Source organism: Montipora foliosa, chromosome 1 (assembly GCF_036669935.1).
Source record: "Montipora foliosa isolate CH-2021 chromosome 1, ASM3666993v2, whole genome shotgun sequence".
In the NCBI taxonomy this organism is placed as follows: domain Eukaryota; kingdom Metazoa; phylum Cnidaria; class Anthozoa; order Scleractinia; family Acroporidae; genus Montipora; species Montipora foliosa.
In genome coordinates, this window is record NC_090869.1 from 33,218,858 (window position 1) to 33,240,826 (window position 21,969).

Genomic DNA, 21,969 nt, shown 5'->3' on the forward strand with positions numbered 1-21,969 from the left:
CCGTTATGGTGCTCACTACCTTAAAGAAACGTTTGCAATTCTTGTTCTGTTGTTAATCCTTATATTGGACGATCGAAGAGAGGATCTGAGCTAAGTCGCTAGTCCCGTAATTTCGACCGCGAGAAGACAAGGAGGGTGATTTAGCCATCTTTTTCCCCGCGAGAACATTGAACAAGGGAAGTATATATGGCTTAACACGTACGTCCCGCCTTAGACTTGCGAAAGCGCTAATAAGTTAGCGACAAAAGAGATTTTTTTGGGCAGCGGAAAAAATGGAACAAGTTTTATTTATTTACCGGCCAATGCACAGTACAAAGTTTCCCGCCAAAAAAATACAGTACATACTACTGCGACGACACGATCTTACTTTTGGTCGTAGATTCAAAAATAAGACTTCAAATGAATAAATTTATCGCCAGTATTGATTGTCATAGTTTTTTTCTCAGTAAAATACGGCTCGATGCGGGATTCTTTGACTCCTACCCATCGTTTTCATTAAAGAATAGACATTTTCTGCACGTCAAGTAAGAAAAAGGCTCGTTTTCAGTTATTGAGGGTTTAACATTATCGGAAAATCCTTAGCTGCATTAGTCACGGTTCTCTTTAAAAATTTGCTTGTTTCCCTTGTTCCCGAAATTACTTTCAAAATTTTTCTCAGCTCGGCTTTGATCCCTAAAATGGTTTATCCTGATACTTGTTCCCTAAGATATTTTGCCTTTGTTCCCTGTTCCCTAGTTCAAATTGTTCCATGTTACCTTGTCTCCCAAAACCCCCGGGAGGGCCTGTTGGGACACCACGGTTTTGTGCTGCAATTTTTTTGATAGCCAAATGCCTCGTAAGTGGTATTTTTAAACGCTTCAATTTAAAAAGCTCGAGGTTTCTTTATTTTCAAAAGGAAATACGCGCCTAATTGACAGTTTCCCGTGGTAACCTAATGAGCCAGGGAAAAGCGACGTTAGTTGTTTTCTTTTATGGAAAATTTTGCCAAAGACGTAGTTAGGAAACTGACACTTAATACAGATCGGCACGAAAACTTCTAACCAAATGTGTTTTACCGTAAAAAGAGCCAAAAACTGTGAGAAAATGAAAACACAATTTTTTTTTCCTTGTTTAAAGGCTTTAGTTATACTATGATATACCTTATTCAAGACAAATAACTGCGGAAACAACTGAATAAATGAGGGAAAATATCTGACGAGCTTAATTATGGCACCGAATTGTCGGAGTGAATCTGAGATGCCTTTATTTGTTTAAGAATTCTATCTATTCCGGCATTTCGGAGCTCAAGGCACTTGAGTTCCACTGCCTCTTAATGTCGACGTTGAAATCGCTCCAATCGCCAAAAAACTTTTGACGCTATTAAGTTTTTATATTCATTTTTGTAATCAGCTTTAAGATGCCTGCCTACGCATTTTTGAATTAGAAGCACCTCATTTCTCTTTCAGCGTCCAGCCTAAAATATACCCCAGTATAAATCAAACCCAACAAGAATTAAAAATTCAAAGGGTTCGCTTTGTATAGAAGTTGAATGGTGACTTTCTATAGTGTTCACACCGTCGGCACTGTCGTACAGTTACATTCGTGGGGAAATAAAGATATTAATTCATAAAACATGGCACCCTGTAGATTATTTCATATTCCTGATGAGTTTCTCTTCATTTAAGTTTTGCATATAAAGCAGGTGTTCTTATTAGACCCTGTCAATCACTTTTGTGTAAATTTTATGACTTATTTTTAAGGAAAATGATTTACATTCACTGCTAGTGCCTTTTAACAGCACGGACTCAAGATAGTCCCTAATGGTATTATTTTTGACAGAAAAGGAAAATTGCAGAATTTGCTCCAGGTCTCTGTCACCAAAGAGACGACCTCGAAAATCGCCGAAAATCCCCGCTTTTCATTTGGGAACTATACAGGTGTGCCTGAAGCAAACATTGGGATGAAAAATACTGTTTACATGACAAATGCTATAAGCTTTCGCGACATTGCCAGGGTAGGCCTCGCGAGGGATCACGCGCTCGATTTGCGTGATATCCCAGCAGAGCGAATTTCGCCATGAGCGAACTGGGCAAGCGAATCCATGCGAGACATTCATATCTTTTTCTTGCAGGTTTTAATATCACTCAGTTGAGCGCGATGACAAACAGGCAGATGTAAATATCAAATTCACTAGAATCGTTTCTGTCAAATGTCGGGTTCTCGTTAATTAAAAATGACGTCCACTTTGTCGACAGCTGCTACAGCTGCCTAAAGGCCCCGTATGAGCAGGTGCATGGTTCGGGAAAAGCGTTCGGTTTTGCGTTACGCCTTGTCGTGCTGCTGGCTGCCTGGCGAGACACTGTTGCCTACGCTTTCAATACAAGACCTTTTTTCACATTTTCTTTTTTCTTCTCGTCAAAGGATCAATGAAACTCGTCGGCGGAATGCACCATCACAAATTCAACGGTATGAATCTATTTGCCTCTAAAGAGAATTTTTTTCATCTTAATTTTAGATCCTGCTTACTATTTCGTGAATATATATATATATATAATTTTTGCTTCTAAAATTAGTTTTCAACAGCAGGTAAAATACTCTGCCAAAATTTTTGGGTATTACACATCTAGCTCTTCTATGCAAAAAATAAATTATTTTTATCGGTGAGAATTTATTTGAAAATTTTGGAGATTTTAACGAAGTCGATAAATTTACGTATTCGTTGGGAAAGTAATTTCGGGCCAACAGTTGGCCTCGTTGAGTACCACAACGCATCAGAACCACTTAGAAAAGCAAGTGTAAATAAAACATAAGTTTCTTTTAGTTGAAAGTTCGACAGAAGAAAACAGCTCGCTTTTCTCTAATGTCTCTTAGTGAGTGGCCAAGGAGCAGATGTACCACGATACAATAACTACACCACTGAACAATGGAATAATTAAGCACGTGCAAAAACCAACCAATTGCCTTTGAGTTCGATCGTATTCAGGGTCTTACCGGTCATCGTTTTCAAGTCTCCTTCGAGACATCACAGATGCGACGAAAAAAATGAAAACAACAATTTCAATAAAACTGTCTTAATTTTTTTATTCAGATCATTGGCCTGTTTCAAACACTCAAGCGCACACCTCCAAATCAAGACGGCATCGCATTTCGGGGAAATGCATATTCTAATTCAGTAGGAAATTATTATTATTTCTTACGGGGGCACGTGTGCCACAGAACTATTTTAATGAATCTGAACTTAATTATTTATCATTTTAGCAACTGAAAGCTTATCATATAATTCCTTTTTATTTCTGTAAAAGTCAAACGGATAACACGAAATTGTTTTGATTTTTTCACCGCTTATCCACTGCTGGCAATCAATTTTTATCTTTTCATTTATTTTTTTATGGTTTCCAACGAAGTCCGACTTCTATGAGAAATGAAACATAGGTCGAATTGATTAGGGCCCAGTCTCTACTTTAGCAATAAATGCTGATGGCCATATTTAGAAATGCAAACAAAATGCGAGAGAGCCGGTGAAATCACCTGCTAGTTACCAATATAAGTTCCCGTATGTACAGCTGTCTGCAGTCGCTCTATACCACCTGACAGTTGATAAGAATTGTTATCTATTGTACGATATTGCTTACTGCGTTTCAAACGGCTGGGAAAATCTCAGTGAATTTAATTTTCATTAAATTCTAAGAAGTTTCTATACTCGCACCTCGTTTCAAATTTCGTACCACTGTGCGGCACGAATAAATGTGGTAACGCAACGAAAATTAATAAAAATGAAACCTGCGTCCAAGCGGAATCGAAAATCAATTTGTTGATTTCGCTTTTCAAACAAGAAAATGAAAATTGAAATTACTTTTGTGTAAGATGACAGCTTGTTAAATATTAAGCAAGATACTAAGATATATTTTTACGATGAAAAATATTTTGTTCACGGAAACATCGACGAATGAGATTTTAAGATAAATATTGGACTTTTTGTCTCCGGGTTTAAATAGAAAGTAGGGCACGTGCGAAGGAAACACGGAATACCAAAAATATGGGATAATTTCAGACGTCAGCCTTATGAATTTATTCATGAACACCAGGCTCTTCACGTGACTATAGCGGTGACGTCACTAATTAATTGCTGCTTCACTGGTAGTTGTTACTCAACTAGGTTGCTGGGACCTTCTACGTTCACTGTAAAGACTTGGTGATGCCGGCTGTAACTTCAGGTATTTACATCCTAACGCGCTCGCATACACTAACGCTGAACTGTGGAAGTGGAACTGTTCTTTTGAAGGGGTCATTTTTGTGCTAAAATGGAGCGTTCGCGACTCGCTAAATTGGGTTTTCACGGAATGTTGAGCAGTGGTCCCTCTTAAGATGGCGTCCAATTTGAGTCGCTTCGTCGTCTTTTGTTTTACCCCGGATTAACAGAAGCTCTAAGGAATATTGCTTGGTCATCGCTTAAATCGTTCTGGGTTTTTTATGGCTCTGCGAGGACGCAAACCAAACGCTAATAACCGTTCGACTTGCCAGGATTCGAAGATCGAACGAAATGTCTTCGAACCCCTTGTGCTTTTAAACATTTTTAGGCCACAGCCATGAGCTTTTATTTATTTATGTCCAAGTCGAGGGGAATGGCGTATCTTTGACGAAATTTGTTGCAACTGTATAAAATACCGATTTTAGAAGCTACGTGCGCTATCGATCGGTGCTCTGGTCTGGGCATTGCAAACGATAGTTCTTCAAAGAAAATGTGACATTTATAATTGTTGTCTGGTGAAAGTCAAATGAACTTGTCATGTTATTTAATTTCCTTTGAATCTCCACTGGATTTATAGTCAACGAAGTAGTTCGTTATGTTTTCCACCTGCCTAATTTTGTGTCGGGCCTGTTATATAATTTGGGAAGCATTTAAAGGAAACTGATCCTTAGGACAAAGTTTGGAGTTGTGGGTCACTCTTCTTGTGGTTTGAATGAATTTTGTGGGGCCTTTCGTTACAAGTGCCTTAAATCTAATGAACATGTTTCACGTTCATATTTCGAAGGTTTTCAAGACAATTTCGAGAGCAGGACTTTTTTAATCGATGGTTATTTTACTATTTTTCTTTCTTGCACTCATGAACTGCGATATTGTAACTTATGTCAGTTGAAGGGTTATTCGTGCGTTGAAATCCTTGTCGTAGTGATTGAAATAAAAGAGAAAATGCATCTTAATAGCGTAATATGAAGAACATTTTCTTTCTCATCGAGGTCACAAAAAAAGCAGTGAAACGAAGTACTACTGAGAATGCGTCTTTTAAGTGCAGCTCAGTTAAATTATATATATGCATATCAGTATGAATGAAAACAGTCATTTCTCTGAGTTTTGCATCTGTATTCATTCTGTGTAATATAGTTAAATCTACGAATGCGGATAATCAGACATAATACTGTTTATAATTTTCCGGAATCAAATTCTAGTGCAATATGCATGGTCCATTTTTTTTTGTCTGACAGTGGAGACCGAGATGACCTCTAGATTCAAAAGAGTTTGCTCCATGATCTTTAACAGCAATAATAATAATAAATTTCAAAGCCAATGTCTTCATTGCTGTAATCCTTTCTATTGATTTAAGTAAAACCACAGATAACTAGTTATATCATTAATGCATTTGGTACGACTTTATGCAATGTCAATATCTCGTTTTTTTTTTCCTAGTATATATTGCATAACACATGATGTGATGGATTCACAAAACAATTCTGCAAATATGATAGCATTAAATTTCTAGTGATATTGACGTTAAATTATATCATATGAGGTATTTGTTTGAAGGTTAGTTCAATTGCTTGACTTTAAAACAACCTTTAATCGCAACAAAATATGTATTCTTCGATTTAATCTTATGGATAGAAAATACTTGCAATGTCCTTGATATTCAATATTTTACAAAATAATAGTGCAAAGTCCTACTGTATACAACAGAAAAAACCTAGAATTGTTTACAAAAAACAAATCAACCCAGACTTTCACCTTAATCAAATTGTTTGAATAGTTGATGTAGGAACCTTTGTTGTGATTATCAACTGGCATGAATTAAATAGGCTTTATAAATTCCATGGAAATTATTATTGATTACGGTATATCACACAGAAACCAAGACCTAATCTTCTAATCTTTAAAGGTGTTATGGTCAGCGAAACTCTTCATGCTAGAACATCTTGCTCTGATAATGTCAAATATTGGCTTTCCAGAAAATAATGTGTCAAATGTTAAATACATGTATGTTCAAAGGTTAAAGTAATATTGTGCATATCAGAAGCTGCTTTTATTTTCTCTGTGGATGAATATCTAGAGTGTGGCCCTACTTGCAGATGAAGCATTTGACAGTGTTAGGAACACATTTCATAATTCAGTCTTTATGAACTCGTTTTGTAGAAAACATCCTTTTTAGGGCATTGTATCTCTTCTATGCCCCTTTAGTCTTTTTACTATTTCTGGGGATGGATATCTGGAGTATGTCGATTACACATACAGTATGGTGCATTGACTTGTATCACAAACTCATTTTACGACACAGAGCTTAATTTGAACGTTTACAGAGTAGAAAAAAAAAGCACTTTTTCTAGCATTAAGGATCATCTCTCTGTTGTTGCCCTACATATGTATGTATATTTTGTAAAGAACTCAGACATTTATTTAGCTCTTGTACTGATGATGAAGAAGAAGAGAGTGAAAGAAAGGAAAATTGAAACCTGTATTGTATTTTTTGGAAAGAACTTAGCTTTTTCCAATTAAAAAAATGGCCATGATTGGAACTTTTTTTAGTTTATCAGTACAAGTAAATATTGCTCTTGTTATCCTAATACAGGATGACAAAGTAAGTAGCAAAGTAATTCATGAAGTGAAAGTAATTTTTTGTGGTAAGTAGTTCTGCAGCTCAATGCTCGGCATACATGTAAGTGGAACCTGCAACATTGTGCCCTTTAATACTTCTGTCAACATACTTCACTGTATCGCTTTGATAGTGTTCACATTTTGATTAGTTCGTACAAGAAGCCAAAATAAGCAATTTAGGTCCACCAACTTGCTTGATTGAAGGACGTAATGAATAGGTACAGTTTTGCAGATATGGCTGTAAACTAACTTGGGCCTTGGGACATGTATCTGTCAAATCTCTTGCTTTTTTTCTAGTCCAATGATGTCCCAAAACTTGGCATAAATTGAGCTGCAAACGATGCACACATGCAGTACAATAAAGTACATGTAGTGTTTACCAGAACATGTCTTTCTTTCTTGAGTGAACATGAATGAAATTGTGGACCTCTTAAACAATTCTGAGTTACTGTATGTTGCTCTGATACACAGATTCGAACAGGGAATGCTCTGTTTATTGCAGATTTAAGAGAGGCAAGCATGCCAGATTCACCAACAGACCCAGCATCCCATCCTGCCCAGGGAGTACCAGTGTCATCACCAAACTCCAACCCTGCATCCGTACCAGTCGTAGCAGATGTTAGGTCGCTATCCAACAATTCCTCTTCACCGGCCGTCAATGGTGTACACACAAGTCCTACTGGACCCGTATCTCCTTCTAGCATTGGAAATAGTGTGACACAGCTTCCTCCTGCTTGTGGTGCTCGGCAACTGAGCAAGTTGAAGCGCTTTCTTACGACGCTGCAACAGTTTGGTTCTGATATATCCCCAGAAATTGGAGAAAGAGTCAGAGGACTTGTAATGAATCTTGTGGTGAGTTGTTTACAACTTTATACATGTAATAAGGCGCAGGTGATGGGAAGGCATTAATTGTCTACAGAGGAGACCTCAATAGTGTTTCTATAGGTATAAATTTTCATCTTTTCTATTACCGTTTTTACGTGTATAGGCTGCACCTTTTTCTAAATAAAATAATTATTGTTGAAAATGGGGGTGTGGTCTATACATAGTATAACTAAAATCTTGATACACAATTCTTTGTGTTAGTTACTGGTACATATGCATGTACTTAGCTGAAATGAATGTTTTGAAGGGTGAAAGCATTACTTTGCTACTTAAACAGGGCTTGAAATTGCGACCAATACAGTCGCATTTGCGACTAAAATATCTCGAGAAGTCGCAAATTTGTGACTTGTTTTCATCTTCGCTCTTTCAAAACAAAAGGGTTCGCAGTTGCCACCTTGCTGCTCTTGTATTTCTATTATTTTGTTTCTTGCCTTGAGTTTTCTTTCAATCTGAAAGTAGTGTAATTGTAGTATAATTTCGCTGCGATGTTACGTGCACAACTCCATTCCTTCAATATCATTTGCCATTTACAGCGGTTTCTTCAACACAAGTATTGTGGGCTCATATTTTGTTTTGCTACACCGCTGACAACACAATGCAGCGCGACGATTTTGCAACTAGATTTGCGAAATTGCGACTACATTTTTGTATCTTGTTGCAAAATTGCGACTGGATTTTTTCGCTAATTTCAAGCCATGTTAAACCTTGTTGAGTCAATAAATTCATCAATTTGGAGGCTTAGATTATTATGAAGATGATGAATTATTATTATTATTATTATTATTATTATTATTGTTGTTGTTGGTGTGGGGTAAAAAAATCAGAGAATTGGATCAAAGCCAATCTTTAAGATGCTTTCAAGGTAACAAAAAGCAAAGGGACTGTGAAGTTTGATGACTTAAATCCTCTCTGTTCTTGAGATACAGAGGGAGTTGTGACACCCAAAAATGGCCTGTAAAGTTTTGGGACTTTCGAGAAACCGACCCCTGGAATTGAACCTGGGCCATATTGGTGGAGGGCAAGACAGTCATCTTACCTCTGCAACAAGCCAGCTCCCCTTCATTCATATTGCAACACCTACTTCGTTGTTTATTACGTGGTTTATGTGCGGTATCTGCAGTCCTTGACTTACTTCCTTTTTTCCAGAATTCAACCATATCTATTGAGGAATTCCATGCTCAGCTTCAGGAGGCAACAAACTTTCCTCTCAGACCATTTGTTATACCTTTTCTCAAGGCAAATTTGCCACTGTTACAAAGAGAACTTTTACAGTGTGCCCAGATGGCGAAACAGACTCCACCGCAGTATCTGCGGCAACATGAAGATATTTTGAGTGAACGTGATACAACCCCATTGGACCCTGAGGAAATGAATCCATTAGAGATAAATGAGAATGGAAAGCGAAAGGCTCCCACTGAGAGCTTAAGGTGCGGGTACTGTACATTTTTATATTTCATAAGCTGTAGCTGGTCGTGGTATTTTTCCTTTGTGTGTGATGTCATTGAAGGTACATGTAACACTCGTTGGTCTTAATGGTCATCCAGTTAAATACTCTGGTAGAAAGGTGTTTGCAAGTTGTTTGTATTTATTTATTATTGGAAAGCATTCACAGTTCAGTAGTAGAAATTATAACAGTTACAGTAAAAGTTCACATTTAAGAGCAAACGTTAAGGTCTTTTAAAATATTAATGGCACATATTTAGTGCAAGTTAGTCAGTGGTACTTGAATGAAATGAACCATAATCTTATTGAACTGTGGATGTGAAATCAAGTGAAGCTATGATCCTCGCAGTTATGAACGCAATTTTAGCAATTATTGTGTAGAGGAGCCTGAAAAATTCAGGACTTCAATGGGGTTTGAACCTGTGACCTTGCGATACTACTGTGACGCTTTAACCCTTTCGCTCCCAAGGGGTTCCCCATTGACGAGTAAAATTGTCTGGCGTTAGACAGAGTAAAATCTATAAGTGACACTCTTGGGAGTGAAAGGGTTAACCAACTAAGCTATGAGGCCACTGACGTCGAGAGCTGGTCATTTGAGAATTCAAGTGCTCCTGTTATATGAATGAATTAGTGAGCAAAATGATATGTGGAATGAACCATATATTGAACTCTGGCTATGAAATCAAGTAAAGCTATGAACGCAGTTATGAACGCAATTTTAGCATTTGCGTAAAGAAGCCTGAAAAATTCAGGACTTCAACGGGGCTTCAACCGTGACCTTGCGATACCAGTGTGACGCTCTAACCAACTGAGGGATCTGAGATAGGACAGCTACATGTTTATGGGGAATATACATGTATGTAGAGCTTTTGCACAACTTAGGGGACACAGAACCACAGCTACCTCAAGAACAGCTTTATGACTCCCTTTTACACCAAAATACCTTGGTATCGGTAAGCATACTGAGTATTACATGCTTGCTAAATGCAAGAATGAATTTCACTGTCTCATGAAAGAGATTCTCTTAATCATAAGCTCAAACTGACTCTGTGCATGGAAAGGTATTTGTGTGCAGAGTGATTTCTAGCTTTTGTTTATACATTTGCTAAATAATTTAAACACCAAAAGACTGATATTTTACATGTGCCTCGTTTGTCACTATACTGTCTTGAAAATGACATCATAAACCCCATTTTGCATGCTTATGCATCATCACATAGCTTCTGGTCATAATTTTAAAATGTGTGTTATTCCTTACAGACCTAAAGAAAATGGTGCCCCTCCTGACGTAGCCATGGTTAGTCATTCATTTTTGAGTTTTGAGCTTGTTTTTTAACTGTCAGTGTATACATTTACTTCAACCCAGTGTTCAGTGATTCATCACCTTGTACCATATAGTCACAGTTTTTAGAATTTGAGCTCAGACATACTGTAATGACAGTAAAGTTAGGTGGCAGCAAGGGGTGGCACTGGTTAGTGTGTTAGATTTTCAAACAGCTGTTCCGAGTTCAAATCCTGGCTGGCTGAATCTTCTTTTTTGTACTTCCTAAATTTGAGTCTACACTTTCTAAATATCTAGTAAATAGCCATGTTTTGTTTCTTTTCAATAACGGTTGCTTTTACTTTATAAGTGTGGTGACTAATGAAGGGGTTACACATAGTTTGTGAAGAAACTGTCGCACTACGTGGACATGTACATGTATGCTGGTTAGGAGTGAATTAAACAAAATAATAATTATTACCGTTAACACCTACAGATAAGCCACACCCTGTTTTAGCAGGTCAAATTTTGGAAAAAGGGAACTTTTTTTGAAAGAAATCAAAAGAAATTCAAAGTTGAGTCTCTAGAAGTCTTCTTCATCCACTGTGCATCGAACGTAAAATCACCATTAACATTGAAACGGAAAATACTTCAAAGTCTTACCCACAATTTTAGCACTTTTAATATAATGAACATCGTTTCTACTGACTTTGACATACCAATGATCTTTTTCTGGTATTTGTAGACAGGAATTTCTGCATTCAACACAACACAGTTTTTCCATAGATTTTTGCTTTATAACAAGAATTTGAGTGAAAAGTTCGTAGCTTAGTAACCAGGCATTATATTGGCTCTGGCCACCAGAAGCAGCCTTTTTCAAATGTTCCCACAGATAAGCCACACCCCCGATTTCTAGCAACAATTTTTGGAAAAAATGGTGTGTCTTATCTGTGGGTGTTTACGGTATTTGGTTTTACCAAACAAGTTAATTAATAAAAGTAAATTGACTGCCTTAAAAAAGATTTGTGATCTACATTTGTATAGTTTTGAGCATTAGCCCTTGGACGGAGCAAATTTCAAGATACTGAACTCGCTTGGGCAAATGGCTAATGCTTGGACTGTCAGCTCACAAACCTCTCTTACACTGTATAGTGGTTCATTTACCTTTACCAACTGAGTTGACATAAGCAAATCAATGGTAAACTTCATTTACATGTAGCTTTGCGGCTATGTCTGCTACCACAACAAACAAAGAATATTTTACATTTGTTTTTTAGCAAATGATGGCAGAACTGGGAAAACCTATACCCAAGCGGCCTTTTCTAGGTGGGTGATAAAGAGACAAAAAAACCAGTAATACTGTAATATATAGATTTAGCCAAGCCTAAAAGTGGAGCTCCTGGTTGATTTATTTTTATGTTACTCCAAACCTTCGAGAGCTACTTTTGCCAAAAATTTTTTTTCAAGCAAATTAAAGTTAATAATTTAAACTTTAATTTCCCAAAATATTAAATTAAAATCTTAAAACATGCGTGAGTTATTGAGAAAAATAGATTTTTTAAAAAAAGTTGATAAATTATAAAGGTGTCATAATCTTTGTAAGGCGTGAACTCCACAGTGAGCTGATCAATTATTAGCCTAAGCCGATGGCTGAGGCAAGTAATTGATCTGCAAGACACTGACAAATCACAATATTTTACGATAACCGAGGTCAATAATTGTTTTATCACTCGATCACCGAGTTTTTTTTTGTTTTTGTTTCCGAGAAGCCGTAAGCCTGCGCTGCCTTGCAGAGTCAATTGGTTTCCTTCCCAGCATAATTATATTTGTAGACTTCAAATTGTACTTACAGTCAAACGTTCAATAACACTAGGCATCAACAAAGCTGAAGAATTTCACAGTTTTCAAAGCGTATCCCGACAAGTGAAGCCTTAGTGTAAAGCTGGCCATTCTTTTTTCTGGCTTCAGCATAAAATCTCTTCAGTACCCACTGTACATATGCATTCGCCAACTTGTCCTTCACGTCAATGACACGATTGACTCTTCGTCTACCTTTCTTTCCTTGAGATACTTTCGAAATACGTTGAAATTTTGTTCCTTTCTTAGTATTCTCACTGTTCTTTCAATCAACTCAAGATGTCAAATCATTCTCTGACAGCTCGGGGGAACCGATGTGCCATTTTCTCACAAGAACATGATTTCAATTGCACATGAGCAGAATATTATTTGCAGCAAAGCACTTATTTATAAGCAGTTATTTGCAGGTCATGTGGTGGGTTCCTCGGCCAATGAAAAGGAAGGACAAAATACATGTACATCGAATGATAATTAGCATTTGTTGTTTACACTCACAAAAAACTGTGCTTTTCGAAGATAGGAAAGTTGCTTTGTCGTCATGAAATGCTCAAGAAAAGAGAAAAGTCCTTGGATAAAGACAAAAGCTAAGCCAGGACCCAGAAGAAAAAAACCACTGATTTTTTGAAATGAAAAAAGGAAAAATCTTGCAGAGAGTGATAAAGGTTCGTGGTTGGATCACCCTTCAAAGATTTCCCGAGAAGATGCAGAGAAAGCAGCTCTTCCCCTGCATCTTTATCTGGAGCTAGTAGAAAAAAAAATGCAAGTTGAACACAAATAAACCCACCTGATTGCTTTCATGTCGGCCACTAGTGGCTCCCTGCAATCTTGCTCCTCACTTTCATTTATTGTGGCCCTTGCAATTTTCTTACCTTTGGTTTTCCCCATAGTTGTTAACACTGGAAAATAGGTGTGAGGAAGCTAACTAGGATAAAATGCGACTGAAAACACTATTGCTTTACCCTCAAAGCGCCATTTTGCTTGCTGTAAACTTCCAGGGTCCTATCATATTATTGGCTGGTGGCTCACAGTGTGAGTCCGTTGTTGATGTAATTCTCAGAGAAAGCGTGACATGCTTGTATTTCTTTTGAAAGCGAAAACTTGCACTATGATCTTGATAAGATGCATCCTCTTCAAGTGAATTTGGCTGAAGGTTTCAGTGAACAATTAGGAACAAAACAAAAAATTTCTCTAGTGCCAGCTTCAGAATGTCTTGAAATTTTTTGATAGTTAAACTTGGCAGACCTATAAAAAAAAGAGCCAATGGGAATACAGGAAAATGCACACTTTGAAAGATGGATGCTTTAGGATTGACACTGCTTTTACATTTCATCAGTGATCATGTTTGACTTGCTATTAATTTCATGGAATGGTGCTCGGTCATTTTACCTTTTACCGACTTCCTTTGCTTTCACAAACAGATAAATAAAGCGCCTTTATTTTTTTTCGAATTCTGCATTTATTAACCTTTGTATTGATGTATAATTCGTGGTAGTTTCCTTTAAAACAGCGCACATACAAATTTTTTTCTGGAGAGAACCTGTGAAGGTTTGGAGCAACCTTATAATAAGTTAACCTGGCTTGAGCACCTGGTCAGCAGTCAGCTTAAAAAAAACAGCTGACCTCAATGAGCTCTAAACTGGAGCCTGTGATATGGTAGTGTGATACTGGTCACATTGGCATACAATACCATGCAAAAGTAAATTGACAGTCTCGACTCGATCCTCGCGAGAATTGAGGATTGAGAAGAGTCAAGGATCAAGACTCGATTCACTCAAAATCAAACGTCGATCCTCAACACTCGATTCTAGCAAAACACTGGATTCAACTTTCGCAAAAGCATTCCTCCTTGATTAAATTGCAACAGCAACTGTTTAATAAAAAAAAAAACGAGATAGTGGCTATCTTTCCTGTGAGTCCACTCTTCAAAACAACAATCTTATGTTGTGGATTAAAATATAAAAACCAAACAGTGAGCTTCATGAATTGAATGTAAATTTCCAATGTAAACATCGAGAAATATTTGCATACTGCGCGCCCACTTTGTTGACAAAGCAGAAATGTGGTTTTATCATTTTAGGTAACAGTGGAGGCCTAAATAAACAAAGTCAGTTAAGAATGGAGGATATTACAATGCCACAAGGTAATATCACATGATTTATGTGTGGCAGTAATAATTATTTTAAAAACAGGTGTAAAAGAAGAGTTGTTAATTTATTGAATTAATGCTTCAGTGTGTTCTGTACATTGTAGTGGCACTTAATGTGTGCTTCATTTTGTTTTGCTCAAAGTTTACAAAACCAGTTAAAAATACACTGGGGTTTCACTTTTCAATAACCTTAAAGTTATTATACTTTTAAAGGGAGAATACAAGCGTTTTCAAAATGTGGCTGTCATACAATTATTTTGTAGTCTATCTTGATGCTCTTATCATCACCATTAGACTGTGTGAAATAATGTGGTATTTTTGTTATCAACTTTTCCTTTATTTACACCTTATGATAGTACAACTGTAACAATAACAATATTTAATATTATTGTACTTGAATAACACATTTAATGCAATAATTCTGTAATAGAAGTAATGTTGCTAAACCTTCTACCAGGCATATAAATGGGTACTGGCGAAAATGCTGAGGGTAACCCTGCGATGTACTAGCATCCCATCCAGGGGGGAGTAGAAATACTCCTAGTCGCTTCATGCTACAGAAACCAGAGATAGATGTCGGCCTGGTGGGCCTTCTAGGCTCGTAGCAGACTTAACCTTCTTGGCTGTAATGCTATCTTATTGTGACGTAAACCCCCTGCAGCATGTTGCCTTTGTTTATTTATGTTAACTTATAATGCACAAATGGCTAAAGAGAAGCAATATAAAAACTGTCGGACATGTTAACCACTCAATCACCATAGTTTCCCAAATTAAAGAAAGTACAGGAAGGACGTTAGCCAGAAAATGATGGTCCTATAATGTCCTTTTGTATGTTCAAGTTGAAACAAAAATATTATAATTTTGTATACTCTGTTGTGTTAGTGCATATTGGACCTCTTTTTCTGACCACACAATTTCTTATTTCACAGCAGGCAGTTCACGTGATGGAGAAGCTACAATGCCAGATGCTTTCCTTGATAACAAGCATGAAATCGTGGATGACTGGAGGCATGTGGATACAGTAAGTTCTGAACAGGGCTTAAAATTATTGATCTGCAACAGATGCCCAATGGACAGCTATGAATAATGAAATATTGAAAGAAGCATTCTTGTCCCCATAGTCTGCTTTTCTTATGGTCAGCACCAAGAATTTGAACTCTGGCCACAAGCAAAGCAGAAATCCATCAATCAAGGACTTCTGGCTCTTCTGCGCATTCACCGAAATTTTAAACAACAGTAGTCTATTGTTACAACATTGATTATACCATTACCGACTGCATTCATTTTTGGCTCTGGCCAGAGTCTGTGTTCTAAGTGAGCAGGCTCTGGGGACAAGAATGATAAGTGAACAAATACATGAATAAATATGTATTTAGTTGACCACTCCCCTCAGGGGATTTTCCAGGTTAACAAAACTTATAGTATTATTGAGATAAACACCTTGGTTTCCCATATACATGTACTATTGGATTTACCATAGATCTTAGTAAACTAAGCCCTGGTTAATAAGGAGCAGCATTATCAGTGAGAAAAAGAATTGGCTCATCTCATTTAAGTGTATGAATGGAAAACAAAATAATGTAAAAGTACAGCTGAAAAAAAATTAGGAAATGTCACTGTTATAATATTGATCTCTTTCACCCCTCAGAAAACCACAGTTGAACATATTTTGCTTTGACGATTGCCAGGGGATTTGGCCATGGTAATATTTGATTTTAATGCAATTTTCTGCTGTCTTAGATGTTACAGTGCATTATTGGAATGGTTGACAAGACCAAGCGAGCTGTTTCAGTTCTTCAAACACGCTGTAGTCAGGATCGGGAGGAGCTTTTGGCCTGGGCAAGAAAAACAGCTGAGGAAACTGAAGCAGAAGTAAAGAGACGGGCAGGTTTGTAAAATATTTTGAAGGATTTTGTTTCAAATTATTTTTTTCTGGTGGTAGACATTGGTTTGAGCCCCCTTACCGGGATGAAGACTAGATGAGGGGCTTTATCTAGTGATGCTATATCAAGGGGGTGTGGCATGCCTGTGATGTGACGCGATGATGCCTTACATTATGTCCGGTGAGGGGGGGGGGCGGTGGGGTGGGGCAGGTTAACCCTGTCTAGTGGTAGGGCTTCAGCACAGGACTGAAGGTGCTGTAGGCCGCAATTCCCCACCCTTAATTTATTTGAGCACCACAAGGTAAAATCTTGGTAACCGTAGAAAACTTGAGGAAAATGTATAATTGTGAGACATGGGCAATAACTAGGAGGGTGGGGTGGGTAGAATGAATTGGGTGAAACAGAGTTTTAAAGAATGCGGTGAAAGGTGACATGTTTGCTGTGTAATGGCAGGCGTGCTGCCAAATAAGGAGTCGCATGATCTGAGTACCTCCAAATGAGGAAATTGCCTGAAAGAGGAGGCAGGTGGATGGGTGGGGCGCAGAGATTATTGCTTGTGTTAACTTAAGTTTTATGCTGTAATCTTACTAAAAAGGCACGTGTCCCTAAGTTTCTTTCCTTGTACAGTTTTCCAGATAAGATTAAAATCCAGCAAGATAGTAGGGAATCTTAAGGGTTTAGGGGGACTCTGTACTAGAGCGTGTCTTAAATTTGGTACTTGATTGATCAGGTCAGAGAGGTGTCCTACTTGGTAGTATTTTTCACCAAAGACCTGTCTGTTGCCTGTTCTGGCAACTTGATAATTAAGCTTGTTTTATGTGCACAAGTTTAATATTGGCAAGTTTTTTGCATAACGTATCAAAAACAGTCTAGTGGTCTAATGAAAGTGTGAGTGAAGTAAAACTATTAGTTGGCTATCAACCCTTTTGGTCCAGAGGGGTTCCCCTAATGAAGAATTACATGTACAGTGGAAAGCCATCTGGTGTTAGAGTAAAATCTGCAAGTCAAGGGGAATGCTTAAGGGTTTTCTCTTTAAAATCCATAACACCAAAATTTACAAGGTCTGAAAATTTAAAAGGTATGTGTGTTGGGTTTTATAGTAGCAAATGAGTGAAACAATGAATACTTTCCCCACAAAAAAACTGGTATGGAAATAACACATATACGTAATGTTGGGGTCACTTATAAAATAACCATTTTGACAGGAAAATAGTTCAGTTTTGTGGTGCTTATACATATCAATATCATTTTAACAATCAAATTACCCAAAACTTTAGAATTGTGCAACTGTTTCAGGGCTCAAAATTAATGAAAAAACCCAGTCGCATTTTGCGATAAGATACGAAAAGTTAGTCGCAACTTCGCAAATTTTAGTTGCAAAATCGTCGCGCTGCATTGTATTGTCAGCGGTTTAGCAAAAAATATGAGCCCGCAATACTTGTGTGTAAAGAAACTGCTGAAAATGGTGAATGATCAAAGGAATGGAACTGTGCACGTAACATCGCAGCTAAATTACTCTACAATTATTCTATCTTCAGAGAAAATTCACAGTGAGAAACAAAATAATTTTGTCATTTATTTATTTTATCAAAAGTAGCAGTAAAGTGGCAACTGCTAACCCTGTAGTTTTGAAAGAGCGAACTCTGAGAAGAGGGCAAAGAGCCATAAGAGAAGAGAAAAGAGAGTCTGAAACGTTTCTCTCCAGACTAAGCATTTGATCACATAGTCTTATTTTATTGTCTCATGCTGTGTCGAGTTCAAGGCGTATAATTATATGAGATAACCAGTGAATCTTGTTTCCTTGTAGGTGAATTAATGGCAAAGACACTAAAGCAAACTGAGGAACGTGTAGCTGAAGTAAAACGCCGTGCAGAAGAAGCTGTCAGTGATGTCAAAAGACAGGCTGTGGTAGAGCTACAAAAAGCTGTGCGTGCCGCTGAAGAGAAAGCCAATGAAGCGGTAGCTAGTGCTCATGGTAAAATGGAAAAGGCTGTTCTAGAAGCACGACGTCAGGCCACTGAAGATACTTTAGCAATGTCCAATCATCAAAGTGATTCTAGTGAGGTAGGTAAAGTACTGTACAGAAGTTTTGATCTTGCCATTCCATTCTACATTCAGTGCAAAGAATTAAGAAGTAAAACATAAACCAGTAACTGAAATTGTTACTAGATTAATTTTTATAAGTGCATTCAAAACAAAAATACAATTCTGACCAGCCAAGGCCAGTTCAATCAGACTAGTGCCAAGTTGAATTATGATGGAGTACTTATTGTTTCCACAGAACTGGCTGGTAAGCTCAGACAGCAGAGGCATATTTAAGTGCAACCTCATAAAATTGCAACAATCGGGTTGCTGTTCTTGGTTCTTACGGTGCCACTACCATCTTCACTCTCTGTTCCCCAAAATAACGTAGAAGGCCTGTTGTGCTAAATAAATTATTTCCTGGTTCCAAATTTAAAAAACCAGTTCAATTTCGATTTTCTTTTCTTTCAGGTTATAATAATGAATAACAGACAAATGCAAATCAAAATTGAATTAGTTTAAAAACTTTGAACTGTACTGTCTGTTTGCAATGCACCTACATGTACCAGTAAAATCTTGTCATGAGCTTTACCGGTAATTCTAAGGGGAAGATACAGTATGTGATTGAGAAGAGTCGTTTGCTTTTTTAACCTTTGCCATATCTTGCATCCAAAATTGAGCAGTTGGCAACAAATGTTTGGATTGAGAAGAAAATTACTTCAGACTCATTTTATTAAGAATCAAGTGTGCAGGAATGCAGGGTGTTTGCTTTTCAAAACAAAAGTTTGATAGTGTTAGTCTTACAATCTTGTGTTTCAGTACATGTACATGTAAGTCAGTTGTTTGCACAAACACTTCATTCTTAATAAGTAGAGTCTGAGGCAAATTTGTTGTTGACAAAGTCTCTCAAGAATTTAAAGTGTTAACGGTTGGGTAGAATAAGAGCAACTGAAAGTAAACAGTCCATCTCTTGAAATGAGGGCTTCAAATTTTTGCCAGTCTAGTGTTGAGAGCAAATTCCCTTTCAAATTTTGAATTAGCGTATTTGTTTTTCCAGATAGCAACACTGGCACTTATATAAAATAATTTGTGTGGTGCATGCGCAAGTGTAGTGAATGTACATTATTTTGTCATTCCTGTAATTGCTTTTATGCAGTGAGTCATGTACAACTGTATATCATAGCTTGTCTTTCCGTTCATTTGGTGGAGACTAGCTGCTTATGGGGATATACATTGTTCTTCCCGTAGAGTTGTTGGAATTGCGGTCGAAAGGCCACTGAAACATGTAGTGGCTGCAATGTCGCGCGGTATTGTGGTCCATTCTGTCAGCACAAAGACTGGGAAAACCACCATCATGTTTGTGGACAGCAAGCGCAGGCCAGCAGCCAAGACAATCCCCAGGGAGGAGGCCCGCCAACATCAGGTTCACCCAAGGAACCAGGAACAACTACTAGCCCTGCTGTGACAAGGATGACCACACCCACATCATCTGCAGACCCCATATCATCTCTCAGTGATTATGTTATGAAGTCTACCTCCACGTAGGACAGAATGTTGCTTGTAGGTTGTACTATATAGATCAGTGCTTATTCGTAGGTTAATGATTTTGTCTCATCACTGGGATTTCAAAGTTGAAACTCTCAGAGCAAAGCTTGTTATTGGGATCTCTTGCCACGCAACAAGTGTGGGAAAACTGGTTTGATAACTGGTGTGGACTGTTGTTTGTTCACCTGTTATCTCTCATCCCCACTTGCTTTGTAATGAGAAACAGATAGCATGCATGCTAGGAATCTTCAGTTAGCTAGCCTGTCTTTGGGTGAAATGTTGATTTTTTTTTTGGTTTAAAAGTCATTTCTTAAGACAACAAACAGTGGATATGACAGTGCAAATTCACTCAAGAAGCTGAATATTCACCTGCAAGTTCAAACCGAACAAGGAAACTTGTCCATTTTCAAAAGCCATGGTACTACTATACATGTATGTACTGGAAACACAAAGTGGGAATCATATTAAAGTTCAAGAAGTATCGTTGGTTTGTCCAGCTAGCCTTAAAACTAAAAGTGATGGTTCTGGACTAAAAGATCACACCAGCGTAGTATCAGTGGGTACAAGACCGAGAGGCAGTTTTATCCTCTGATACTTGCCTTTTAGCTGCATGCAATATTACATGATCTGTGTTGTGCTGGTGAAAATGATATAAATGCAGTGGTATATAAAGAACAATATCCATTTGTTGCAGGCCTTGTAAGGCCTCTTAACAAAGGACTTTTCAACATATAAAAAGGCTCAATGTATGCAAAACATTAATGGTCTATCATTGGTAAGGAGGCTAAGATAACCATGAAAATCATGAAGTGGTTCTTAACTTACGGCCACATTTCTTGTATCTTTGACTTGTCTGGACATAGACATCAACTTTACATAAGTGAATGATACTTCCAGTGCTTCACTTAAATTCTGTTATTTTTTTGGTAAGGATAGACAAACCGTGATCAAACTTAAAACAAAACTGACAGTACTGGATGAGTCATTGTTGGCTTGAAACTCTGATACATTGAACGTGGCCTTACACTCTAGCTGTTGAAGTGCACAACTTAATTGAATTTGTTGGTAGCTGCTGTTGTTGAAACCACATGGATAAAACGTTCACCCCAGTCTCATTTATTTGTTGCAGTGGACCTTTCCCTCCTGAGAAAACCTTTAAGTTCAGAAAAATACATGTAGTTCTTAATTGTGTCATATATATTTTTAGAATTACAGGTTAAATGCCATTCATGAACGTTTCATGGCCACTCTTCTGAATTTTAGCTACAGATCCAAAACTGGGAGCATTGTACAAGCCTCCTCTTCATGGATTTTATTTCCAGAATTCCACATACAAAATGCCTAGTACTTGACAAGACTACTTATTAACAGTTAATACAAAAAAAAAGTTCAGAATGGCATTTTATTTTTTAAGGAAAAAAGTTTAGAACTGAGATGTGTAATGGAACATTCAGGTTTCATTGATTATCTCTGTTTCAATGACATTTGGCTTTAAAACTCACACAGTCAAGCATTTTGAGGAGGGAAAGGCTTTAAAGGGAACTTCATCTCCAACAATTAATAAAAATAATTTAAAACAACAGGAAATTTGTGTATATTTTTCTCATGTGTAACACTTAACAATAGTGATAGTATTCAAGATGGTGATGCCCAGGGAATTTGCATATGCATATGAATTGCCCAGGGAGTATTCTAAAGTCCTTTTTTCCAATACAACCACTTGTTCAATAAATTTTCAAATGAATTTTTTTTCAAACATTACTTCCTTTGGGTTAATGTTATTTTGTAGTTGAGTGGAGTTCCCTTTAAAAACTCACAATGTTGCAAGAGGAATGTAATTATGTACAGGAATTCTAGAGAATTAGCTTCCTTCTGAACACATGTAGACACCTGTTATCATTAATATTCCTTGCTTCCTCAGTGGATGCATAATTCAGTAATGAATTTTCATATTAAGTTTATGTATTGGAAACACTGTAATACTTGTACATATGCAATAAAATCAACGTCATTGAATCACAAGTTGCACTCATCTGCCCTCTATTCACATGTATCTCTTTTTTGACTGCATGAACTTAGCACA

General features: G+C 37.3%; 1 protein-coding gene across 6 annotated transcripts in view; it reads left to right on the forward strand.

Annotated features, from left to right (window-relative positions):
• Nucleotides 1-21,902, forward strand: part of LOC137997030 (protein CBFA2T3-like) — a 33,074-nt gene extending 11,172 nt beyond the window's left edge. For 3 of the 6 annotated variants that reach the window (XM_068842742.1, XM_068842767.1, XM_068842777.1), the window contains exons 2-10: nucleotides 7,347-7,696; nucleotides 8,876-9,156; nucleotides 10,433-10,469; nucleotides 11,711-11,759; nucleotides 14,368-14,430; nucleotides 15,366-15,457; nucleotides 16,177-16,324; nucleotides 18,127-18,383; nucleotides 19,590-21,902. In XM_068842742.1, the coding sequence (XP_068698843.1) occupies nucleotides 7,347-7,696; nucleotides 8,876-9,156; nucleotides 10,433-10,469; nucleotides 11,711-11,759; nucleotides 14,368-14,430; nucleotides 15,366-15,457; nucleotides 16,177-16,324; nucleotides 18,127-18,383; nucleotides 19,590-19,886 (1,574 nt within the window). In that variant the 3' untranslated portion in view covers nucleotides 19,887-21,902. Of the gene's footprint in view, nucleotides 1-2,408; nucleotides 2,446-4,052; nucleotides 4,194-7,346; nucleotides 7,697-8,875; nucleotides 9,157-10,432; nucleotides 10,470-11,710; nucleotides 11,760-14,367; nucleotides 14,431-15,365; nucleotides 15,458-16,176; nucleotides 16,325-18,126; nucleotides 18,384-19,589 lie in introns of those variants that run through there. The other 3 variants (XM_068842750.1, XM_068842758.1, XM_068842733.1) reach the window with 3 other exon arrangements.
• The last annotated feature ends 67 nt before the right edge of the window (nucleotides 21,903-21,969 follow it).